Below are 12,635 nucleotides of genomic sequence, written 5' to 3'. Positions count from 1 at the left end.
CACACACACACACACACACACACACACACACACACACACACACACACACACTAGTTTAATTTTTAAATACGTAATGTTCCCGTCCAATACATCTAATTTATTTGCCTCCTGTTTATGACTCTAGATAAACAGTAAGAGTTTTTATTGTCATTTCCTATCTAATAACTTTATTTTGTTTACTGACTGTATTATTGCCGAGAGGGGGAGCTAATCGTGTTATTCTGTGTGTGAACAACTTTATTTAAATATACAAGGCACGACACTTTATATTGATAGCTTTTTTACCGTTTGTTATGATGATGATATGATTTTACTATGATGTTTTTTATTCATTCAAAACTGACAAACCTATGAAGTCCAGAAAATTTTAATAAAATGGTACAATTAATTTTAATACATTGTTTTTTTTTATTAAAAATTTTTAATAAAAAAAACAATGTATTAAAAATTGTTATCGAATATTGTTTTACTTTTAAGCTTGACAGTGACTGGCCTATTCGTACTTACCTAAATTAAAGAGAACAAACGATTCCTCTTTTTTCTTGAAACGAAAAGAATAAGTTTGCCTTTCTAAAACTTGGAAAACAAATGCTTAAATTTTTTTATTTATTTAATTTTAACCTGCGGCATTTATGAATTTTAAAAGAATTATTTTTTTATTTTTTTTTATTGAGAGTTCAATCAATAGGTGAATGTGCTAAGTCTTCGTAATCGTGCCAAAAATAATATTGTAAAATAATAAACAACAACTTAGTGCATTTTTGCTTCCATTCATTCATTTTTTTTTGCAATGAGTAAACGTATAAACAGATTTCAAAATCAATAATGTTGGAAATTCACTGCAATATTGTACACACTTACAATGTAACATAAAATTTTGTTCAATATAATAGTTACCAAACCACGAGGCCTGTTTCTTGGTGAGGGAGATCCCCTCCTTGGCGTCCAAGACGTCTGGCAGCACCATGGTGACGAAGCTGATAGACAAGCCAAGCCCCACCAGCAGAATGTCCAGGGCCAAACATGCTAGCACCTGATAAAAGTCAATCATATATAAGTAGTCACTCGACTCAGCGATCACGAACGTCCACGTCTTCCACTCTTTCACATAGTAGGGCATTTGTGAAAATTGCAATGTGAAAATAAAATTGATAAATTAGTTAAAACAATAAAATAGCTGTTGTGTTGTTAACATAACGGTCTTAAAGACGTAATACACGATATATTTTACACCGATGCTTTTTTACTGGTGATAGAGATATCATAAAACGAATTTCAAATTCATGCTATCAGTTGATAGGAGCAATAAACAATTTTATTTAATTATCCTATTGTTCATTATCAGTAAACAGTAATTACCGTCTTTAGCATTATAATAATTAGGTCAAGCTGCACCGATCCTAGACATGAATTGGAAGATTTTTTTTTACAAAGATTGAGTATTTAGAGGGCGTAAAGCATTGGTTTTAATGACAAGAATTACGATATTTAGGGTTGTAAAATAATATTGTACAATTGGACCTAGGAAGTGATCTTAATATTAAGATATCTCCCTGTTGAATCAAAATAAACAAAATTTATTGGTCACATAAACTCAGCTTCTCTCTGCTCTTATTGGGTACACAAAGTGCCTTAGTTAAAAAATATATATACAAAAGTTACTTTTGGACCAGAGAATAACAAGCATAATTTAGTAATTGATAAACTGATTCAATGAACTTGCATTTAAATGTTTCGCAATGAGGACGCGTTTTGTTGACACTCGACGTTTGCCGGACTACATTTTCCCCCAACTCCGTGAAGTTGAAAAAAAAAGTATTTTTTGCACCGAACTTATTTCAATAATTTTGAAATGTTCGTATTTAAATAAATTTCGTATTTTAGAGACTATTTTGCTTATTTATTTTAATAATATGTAAAAACCGGCAATCAAGGTGTGGTAAATATTATCGTTTTGCGTAGATACGCTTATTCTGTGGCGTATTTTTGACTGATGGACTCGTGAGAATATGAATTTTATCTTTGTTAAATCTTTTTGGTAAAATATGGCTGCTTCCTTACTATCATACCCGCACCCTTGAAATACTCTGGCGGCGTGCGGGAAACACGAATTTACAACGAAATGTGTACGGAATTATGAACGAAAGTCTGTTCTTAAGTAATACGTATTTCAGAATTATGAACGAAATTCCGTTTGACATTTTATACTTATTCTCTAGTCTGTCTTTTTTGAAGATGGAGTGAAATGACAGTTCATTTCACAAAAGTATTGCCCGCCAGCAAGCAGCTAGTGATTGCAGTCGATAAATATTGCATCGACTATCAACTGAACGTTGTTTACGCTTATGAAATAAATAGCCGAACTTATTATATTTGAATCATCATCGACCCATTATTTGTCCAACTGCTGGGCACAGATTCATTTTAATTGTTAATTTTTGCAAATTCACACATAGGAGACATATTTCAAAGCGTTTCATTTTAATTTAATATATGTAATCAAATCCGCCTGTCGTTAATAAAATGTGTATGACTAAATAGAGACGAAATGTCGTTTAATTTGTTTCAAAACTATTCCGCCATATCATTACTGTGACAACTGCGCTCCGATTGGCTAGCCCGAGTTCGAAATAATTGACGGGTGTCGTCAATGGGTGTCGTCAACTGTTTCACTTCAAATCGACCAGTTAACTTGAGCTTCGCTATAATGGACGAAAATTGCAAAATTACATATTTAATATTTAATTACCGATGAAATGTGATTCCGTTTGTTTTGTAATTAGATGTTTTGCAGTTTTTCCCACACCACCTAAATAACAGCAAGGCATTGTTAGAGATATTATCTTTATTACAATAAATACAGAATATTTTTTGGAATATACGGAGACGTACGCACAGGTCAGTAGTTGGCCTGTCTATATTTCAGTGCAAACGGGAGTTGATATTTATAAGAGCTGTATCGCTAATGTGTTACCAGGAATATATGGCCTTTATTTCGTCTCTATTTCTGGTTATATACTCGATGATGACTAAAAATTGATTTCCATACTAATATACCAACAGTCCAAATAACAATAACGAATGTTACCTATAACGCAATTAGCAATCATTAGAACGTCGTCGTAACATTCATAATTCAAACGTTTTTGAGCGCAACATACGCAACCGTTTTCTTGCATGAATATAATAAAAGTAAAGTAAGAAACCAACTAACAAATGAAAATCTATATATGTGTTTAAAACTTAAAACAATTAGTTATGAGCCAAATGTATCCAATCTTTCAAAAGGCATGCAAAGCCAATCCTCTCATTGATTTACTACTAAATTCTGTAGTTATATTATTTAATTATTTTAATTTCCTTGTTAAATACTTTAATTTGTTGCGAAATAAATACTATGTATGAATAATAATAATAATATCATAATAATAATAACGCACACTCTCAACATAGCCCCGCACTAGGGAAACCCTGAGTCGCGGGTGCCATGGACACACACATAGACAACCACAAAATCACACCCAAACTCACGAGAGAAATAAATGTAGGCCACACAAATTTTTTTCCTGGGAAAAGGCCCGGGAATCGAACCTGGGACCGCTGCGTGGCAGTCGTGGCATGGTAACCGTTCTTATTTATTTCTTATTTTCAAGTTTTTTATTTTAAATCAAAATCAAGCAAGTTTATAGTGCTTATATAAAGGCAAGAAACATTTTAGTTTAGATATTGGCAAGAAACATTTTAGTGGCTCTTTAAAAACTATGAAATTTTGTAAATTGTAATTTTTGGCTTTTCCAACCCAAAAGGTTGCTGACCTGTGCGCTAGCGTAATATTGGTCAAAGTTCATAAGGGGTAATAAATTAAAGCAACGGCCGAAATTCGATCGGAGGTCAGATTCATAGAATGTGTTCCATTGCGATCACCGGTCTTGTCAACGTATTTTAGGTACATTCATTGGTCTAGACAATAGTGTCTAATAGATTGTAGTGCAAAAGAGAGACAGATGCTTTTATAGATTTAGTATATGTATATGGATGCTTGATAGGTTCCGAATACAAATAAGTGAAATGCGAACGATTTGTAAGCTCAAGTTTCTCTTTAGAGAAACTTGAGTTAAAAATTTACTTAATTGAAACGAAATCCGTTGTAGGCAAAGTTTATGAAGACTAATATTTCAGAGGTTCTAGATTTAGTAATATAAAATAAAACTAGAGACAAACAGAGACATAAGTTGAAAAATCCCAAGTGCCTGTAATTTCACCAGCATTACTGCTTGTCGGCAGAAATAGGTAAGGTGTCAGTACTTCCCTGGACGAACTATTTCACAAGGATCTCTACTGCTACTAAAAATTACACCCAAACACACGAGAGAAATAAATATAGGTGATACAAATATTTCTACCGGCCCGGGATCAAATCCGGGACCTCTGCGTGGCAATCCAGCGTGGTAACTGTTCGGTCACGTAGGCAGTTCAGTCCAGGCAGTATTAGAAGCACAAAAAGTCTGACGTAACAATTTAAAGGTGAATCAAGTTTTAAATAATGAAGACAAAAAAGTAGGTTTAGTGCTTGATTTCCTTATATTTATAATGCATAAAAGTCAATCTATTAATCTTAACTGTTAGTTACAAAAATACATTTTTTGCCAAAATATTTTTTCTCTAATTTCAGTGTTACTAAACTACACCCTCAAATCTATAGCACAGTCTGTGTCGACTTGGGTAACTATACATATAATTTTAGACTAAGGGAGACCGTTCCCTTGAAATTTGACATCACTGGATTAATAGAGCTGCAGATCAACGCTCAACGATCTTTTCGAATATCGTCCTGTTGCTTTTGTACTATAATTTTTGAAAATTCACGCATACAAATATTAACGAACGAACTTAGGTACAAATATTGTTTGTTCAGTTTGTATGTAAAATTATTTTACTAGAATAATAAACAAACACATAATATATTAATCATAATAATGATTACTCAGTGTAAGGCCCTATTATCCTACAAGAGCTGAATGGTGAGTTGGCTAGGCGGAGATGTCAAATTTAATAATATTGCTGATTGTTGAAAATAATGGCGCGTTTACACTAGGTAGATAAAATCGCCTTTACTTTGCTTTCGTAGGCAAAGTAAGTAAGTAAGTAAGTAAGTAGTACTTTGCCTTTGGTCGTAGGCAATCTACCCAGTGTAAACACAGTCGTTTGACGACCGTAATTGCCGAAAGTCGACAAAGTCGATTAGGTGATATCACTCATAGGGCGCGTTCTCATTATGTCGTAACGTTCTATTTATTGTTGGACGACTGTCGCGTCTAGCCATATCGCGACTATCTGTCATGACTGTGTCGTGGACGTTTATTTTATCATTGAACGACTGCCGTGTCTAACTCTTCCTACTAGATCGTGAGGACAATTTATCGGTTCATGGCAACGGCTTTGTCGTTTGGACGACAGAATCATTTGAAGCAACGATTATCTGTCGTCACATTTTTATCGTGACGTTTTATTTATCGTTGGACGACTGTCATTCTAGCTCTTCCCATTATCACGACAGTCTGTCGTTGTAACGTCAAAAAAGTTGTGAACGATAGATATTCGTGTTGTTCTATACGTGAACAACTACATTCCAATATACAAGACACGATACTTTAAATTGTGCCATCTGTCGTCACTACTTAATGGGAACGCGCCCTCGGGCGACTGAGTCGCCTGTGGCAATTAAGTTTTAACCCGATCGGTTCGTTAAATATTTCAATCGATTTGCTGTGTATCTATGTGTAAACTTGTATTTATTAATTATAACTCGGTCGGTCATTTCGGCGAATGACAGTGCACGATTGCGTCTCCTTCGGCGAGGCATAGTAGTATGTCGAAAATCCGGTGTAAACATGGCATAAGTTTTGTTCAGATGTTAGATGAACGGCTAATACTCGTCTATTTTGCCTGTACAATCGTGACTCCACGAATGAATTAGCAAAGACTCTCCATGTGTTCCAGATTGCAGCTTTTCTAAGAACACCAGCATGTCATATGCTTCACTTAGGACCTTCTAGAAACATACTTACGTTATGGATGTACAAGCCACTAACATGTTACCAACAATAGCGCCCATATTAAACAAGTGACATTGTGGTTAAATTCTTACCAATTATAAGTTATTTAAAATACCGGGTAACATGGCAAATGATCATAATGTAAATAAATTGCGTAGATTGACAATTATCAACCAATAGCGTATGAATTGAAGCAATTTGATAAATTGACTTTGATTGATTTGTAATACAAAGTCCCTTCATCAGCATTCTGACCAAATTTTTCACTGGCGACCATTGTTGTTCTCAAGATTTGTCAACGATTTGTCACATACAAATTGTAAGTTCTTTAGAATAGAAAATATATATACAGCATGCATTGCATATAGCATGCGCTTATTTTCAGCTCTTTCTTTTTAAAATATAAAACAATATGTAATAAAATAGGGCTCTTTAATTAGAATGTCAAAGGTGCCGAAGTTTGCTATGGTCGTCAATTACCGAGAAACAGTTTCATAATCAATTTAAAAAAATCAACGGACAACGATAATCATAAAGAGCCAAGGAAACAAAAAAAAAACAATGATGAAATGTAAGAAGTGGTAGCATCAGCTTCTTACGCCCTGCTTACGACGGGGTGTTGTTTTTAGACCTTGAAATTATTGCGCTAGTATATACATTGGCCAAAACATATATAAGTTCTTTACATTGTGAATGTAGTATTTCCTTAAATTTTCTGAATTATGGCTACAATGCAGATTATGTTAGCCGTTCTATTATTTTATATTGATAAACGATAAAGTGTACTGAACTGATTCTTCAAAAAATAATGTGGGCGTTGTTATTCACGACGATCGCACGAACGAACGAATATAATTAATTACCTTCCTCTAGTTTATACGAAAACTGCCGAGTGTTACTATTTGTGTCACCGGTTGTTATGCTACACAAAACAAAGGTGCTATTCTAAATTACCGTGCAAACTGAAAATGTAGTATGTAAAATAATATCTGCCACGAGACCAACAATATTCGTCCTGTGTATTTATTTCTAAGTAGCGCGGAATTAATAAATTGTACAGTTCAGAATAGAGTAAATCACCCGAGCAGTATGTCTTGTTTTAGCACAAATACAAAATATCATGAAAAGGGACGAAGATATATGTACATTTTAGGGTCAGAATTCATAGTCAGTTCAAGCCAAGACCCATCGTACCATTGTAATGATCAAGAGCAGTAAGTACATCTTCTCTTTCATATCACTCTTGACGGCTGATGTGGCTTGCCTCACGACATCACACCATCTGTCTCTATTAGTGGACTCCTTCGTGCACTCATGTAAACGACCGCCCACTGCAGATTTTATTTGATCGGTCCACCGAATGGGTGACCTTCCGCGCAGTTTAGTGCCCTCCACTCTGCCCTGTACAACAAGACGCTCTGTGGAGTCAAAATTCCGTCTTGCGACGTGACCGAAGAATTTCAAGATGCGAGTTTGTACCACAGTAGACAGACGCTGCTTGATGCCGAATTCTTGGAGTATGGAGGCGTTTGAACGAAACTCTGTCCACGATACCCCAAGCATTCTTCTCCAGCACCACATTTCCAGAGCGTCTATATTCTTTTTCTCGATTTCACGGAGCGCTCATGTCTCTGCAGCGTACAGAAATATGGGAAAACTAGTGTTCGGACCGGCCGGATTTTAGTGGCATTAGTAATGTTTTTATTCCTCCGTATTTTCTTCAGTTTATCCATTGCTATTTTAGATACTGACATACATCTTTTCATTTCATCTACGCATCCTCCAGTGTTCGAAATTAAAGCTCCAATATATACGTAGGACTAGATCACAGTAAATACATAAAAGTGTAAAAATATCTCATTTGGACAGCCTTGAGGTTTGTAAGCAGAAGAGGAAAAAGCTTCACAACGCCTGTTTATTTCGAAACTTAAAAAGCAAAGTATCCCGGGCAGCTTTCTACAGAGCACGGAAACACTGTAATACGTAGTAAGTGCTCTGCCGTGGCGAACTACAGGGCGAATTACATCGTAGTGTCGAGGTGGATCCCCAAAGTCTCAGCAAACCCAAGAGGATGCTAATATTCTTGGAGAAGGACGAATGGGAGAAGGACCCTGCACCCATTGGTCGGGCAATTAAAGATTACAATATAATGTTTGAAGATTGTCATATAATAATTTCTAGATAATTCTGTTTTTTATATCTACTCAAAAGTCAACAATAAGGGAGATTATTGTACGTGGTTTACGAATTTACCCGACGCATACCACATTTTAAATTTGTGCGGCACTGACTTGTGTCTGACACACTGAGCCTTATTTTTCATGTTTATGTTATCGTATTTACCCGTTACGTGACAGGTCAGACCAAGTAATTTATGACCACGTTTTGTAGTAACGATTTACGATTATGCTTAAATTAGACGTCACAGAGGCCAAAATAGACCGCCAAGGCAGCTGCTAGGTACTTCAAGTCAGTTACTTCGTTGAGAAATAAATTTGTGTTGTTAAATAAGTCATTACGAAATTCATTTAGATACCGTAAATCAATGAGGAGTCTGTCGTCGTAGCCCTAAAAGTTTCCACATGTTCGTAATATTTTTTTTAATCTTTTTCGAGGTTACCGTCAATTTTCAAGTCCGACGAGTTTTTGTACCTGGTTTGTAACAACTGTTTTTGTAGCGATCTACTACATTTCGGCTACATTAAAAAAATGTAAATGTTTTAAGTACGTTCAATTCAATATATTAGTATTATAAATAGTTGGAAAGATAATAAAAACAAAACAGTTTTGTATTTTGAGTAGCACTACTCAAGGACTTGATTAAAAGAAACAAATTAAATTGTAATTTTGATTATTTTACTTATAATAATGTTGTATGGTACAGTCCAGACCCCATCAAGCTTGACAGTTTGAACTTTGGACCGTTCTTATAGAAAGCGGCATAGAGTAGGATTAAAATCTTAAGTGTCAAGCTTGACGTGCTCTAGACCCTGTACCAATACAAAAATAGCGCAATAGCCTTTCGAATTTTTTCATTAATTTATGTAAGTAAGTGTTTCAATAAGATTTAGTAGCAGTAGAGCTCCTTGTGAAAGAGTTAGCCCAGGGAAGTACTGCCACTTCACCATCTGACCCCGTGTGAGCATTACTTCGTTCCGGCTTGGAACGGTATTTACTACTTCTATGTTACCACCAGACACACGACTTGTGGATAACATAAAAAAAAATCAAAATGTTTGATAACAACCTCTTCTAAGCAGAACAGCTCCTTGTGAAAGAGATCGTCCAGGGAAGTACTGCCACCTTACGTATTTCAGCCGCCAAGCAGTAATGTTAGCATTACTGCTTGGCGGTTAGTGTCCCGTTTTGGAAGGGTAAGGGTGCGTGAAATTACAGGCACTTGGGACTTGTCGACTTATGTCTTAGGGTGACGGGCGCAGTGACAGTGCCTCTAAGATCTTTGCGATTTAAAGCTCTGAGAGGAGTTGCAACTGTTATGTATAGGCGAGTCGGACTTGTACGTCTCGCCACATGCGAGTTATAAAAAAAATACTTCTCGGCCGGTATGTCGCTCTCGCGCTAGGCGCGCCCTATCGTGCTAGTCCTACTGAGTTGTGTTTCTTTTGATGAGGTAATTTTGCATAAATTAGCAGATTATACACCAAAGCGGAGAGAAGTATTAGTGTTCAAACAACCAATAAGATTTCAAAAGTTCTCACCGCAACACAGCCGTTTAAAATCCAACACAAAAATCCGCAACAAGCACATTAAGAAATTAATAAAATTTGCAGGCTCGATACGTAGCTCGGTTGGTAAGAGCGGTAGCCACGTTGAGGCGACAGACGCTGGTTTAAGTCCAGTCGGATTGAAGGAATTTTTCTTAGTGTTTGATCGATCTTTGTGTCAATAGTAATAACAAACTAGTGGAGTATTATCACAAGTAATTATAACTTTTTTTATTACAAAAACCGATCTCATAAGTTAGGTACTTATTAGCTTTTTTATTTTAATTACATCTATTTGCTAAGGTTTATTGAAATCGATTGACGGAAAGTGCGTGAAACCGCAAACTGCAAAACGCGAGTTAAATTTAAATGGGACGAATACTGAGGGGCTCTTTCCAACAAACAAAAAAAATCACCAAAACGGTTCACAAACGCCGGAGTAATCGCGTATCTCCCTACCCTCCTTTTTTGTAGTCGGTTTAAAAAATAAATTAATGTCATGGTGGTTAAAACATTAATAAAATAAATATACCCAATAAGATTTACGTTATTTTCACAAAATTTAGAAGATATGTCAAAATACCGAATACTACTAGTTGTTTTAAAAATATTTTTATTCCTCTCCGCTTTTATAGGATATGAGGGGGTTTGCTTACCATTTCACGTAGCTATTCTGCCTGAAATTTAAATATAGGAACATATTATTAACAACTTACTTGAGATAAAACAACTCTTGCCCGAGACACTCCTGTTTGTTCACTTGTTTCACTCATTTTTACACAATTTCTGGTAAAGATTAATTTTTGTAAATTGTTTAAAGATAACAAGCGAAATTTGCACAAGAGAAGAGATTTTCCTCATGTACTGTGGAAATATTTATTGAGTAAGTGATAGGATTGTTAAACAATTAAACTATTATTATATGTTTTATAATAGCTATAATAAAATAATAAAACTGAGTTCAGCCATTTGTTGCTGTTGGTAAAACCCAACTCTACTATTACATTTTATAGGGTACCTATTATAACTGGCATGGAGTTTGATTTAAATCTTATTATTATTTTATCTTAAATCTGAGCTGCATTTCACTGCACTGTCTGGTTGGGCTTTCGACAGCAGGATGTAATCGTTAGTCTATTCCAGAGGTTCCCAAATGTTTTCTGTTTTACGTAGACCCCTTGCCTTTATACAGTGGTATTACGTATGTACGATGTACATACTACACGGGTACTATCTTTGTAATGGAGATTTTACTTCGCTGACGTAGACCCCTTGCACGTTGGGGCAATTGGAAGTCATCGGTCTATTCTACACATTATTATCTACCTTTTTATTTTGATTTTGTTTTTAACTTTACGTGATATTAGTATTAACTTGTTACTGTAACGTACAGCTATTTATATAGACTTGTAAATATAATTTTACTAAATATATATTCTCTACCCAACCCTAACACTTATTTATAATGGAGATACAGCAATATTTTATAAGTAACAAAATAAATTAATTTAATTAAACTAGGCGTCTATTTTAATTCAAAGTGTTTTTTTTATTTTCCGTGTTGTCAAAATGTGTAGAAAATATTATATTATCTTAAAATAATGACATAAAGATTGGTTTTTAAGTTTAAGTATACGAGTTTTTGAAACCAGTTTTATTTTGGAATGATAAAGGAAATTGACGCACCACAACCTTATTTATATATTACATTCTACACTGTTTTTAAAAAGGCCATTATCATTAAGTTTTATTTAGTTTATATCCAAAATAGAATCAAATTTGTTTAATATTAAGGATGTTCTCATCTGAAGATTACACTATATACTATTAGGTGTAAATTGTCACTAAATTAAAAACCGCCCTACTGTGATCATCATCTTCAGCTTACACGCACCCACAGCTGGACATGAGTCCCACGATACCTACCGAGATATTACTCCCTTATTACATACTCTTTTTGCGGCAGACGGCGTCTAAACAAATTATTATAGTTATTTTAAACATTGTTTTATACGATTTAGATAATACAACTTTTGATGACTTATCGTTCATAAGGTAACTGGACACCTTTTGCTAACAACACTAAATTGGAGAGCTGAAATGGAAACGTTTTATATATTTTCATATCCGTTAGTGTTACTGTTTTGGTAGTAAAGCAGTTGCGATACTGTTAAGTAGGCTAAAAGTGTTGCAAATACTTTTTAATACATAATAGAAACTTGGAATTATAAGGGTTGCGATGGGCAGGTTACTCACCGAGGTAGAACGTTTGAGATAATGACGTCATATGAGTTCAAGAAGCCTTATGATGCGGGCGGCTCGGTATAGTGATACATTATAAAGTTCACATTTAAAATTTTGCCACCTATTAATGATAAAATTTCAATTTATTTGCAAAAAGCAAATATCGTTTTAGGGAATAATGGAATCAATAATAGAATAGCTCATAGTCCATCACCACACTACGTTATGAAAGAGTTTTTTAACCTTCTTTTAAATGTAAATTTCATTACAATATACAACAAATTACAATTCTATTTACACAATAAACACAATCGAAAAGACTTAGTCCCCCGGAGGCAATAAAACTCAGGACTTATAATATTGGAAGCGAGGGCAACTGCTCCGGGTGATACAACGGTGAATTAATTCTATAATATTAGAAGCGAGGGCAACTGCTCCTGGTGATACAATGGTGAATTAATTATCTTAGTTTAAAACAATGCTTTCTTTAATAACTTGATTAGAAAAATTAAAATGACCTTATTACAAAAGAAAAGTTTAAAAAAATGGATGATTATAAATTGTTTCTCATGAATGTCCTCAATAGACACGAACGAGGAAGTCTGCTGCT

The 12,635-nt window shown here is 34.8% G+C and overlaps 1 protein-coding gene across 1 annotated transcript in view; it reads right to left on the bottom strand.

The window, feature by feature from the left end:
- The window catches only part of LOC113225768 (facilitated trehalose transporter Tret1-like), a 23,475-nt gene extending 12,830 nt beyond the window's left edge, over positions 1–10,645 (bottom strand). Inside the window, exons 1-2 of the mRNA XM_026458181.1 lie at positions 10,498–10,645; positions 898–1,033 (exon numbers count right to left, since the gene is read on the bottom strand). Of these exons, the coding sequence (XP_026313966.1) occupies positions 898–1,033; positions 10,498–10,554 (193 nt within the window). The 5' untranslated portion in view covers positions 10,555–10,645. The remainder of the gene's footprint in view (positions 1–897; positions 1,034–10,497) is intronic.
- Positions 10,646–12,635: the final 1,990 nt, after the last annotated feature.

The sequence above is a fragment of the Hyposmocoma kahamanoa genome, unplaced genomic scaffold, assembly GCF_003589595.1.
Source record: "Hyposmocoma kahamanoa isolate Upper Pololo Valley unplaced genomic scaffold, ASM358959v1 100021, whole genome shotgun sequence".
Lineage (NCBI taxonomy): Eukaryota > Metazoa > Arthropoda > Insecta > Lepidoptera > Cosmopterigidae > Hyposmocoma > Hyposmocoma kahamanoa.
This window is presented reverse-complemented; position numbering and strand designations above follow the sequence as displayed.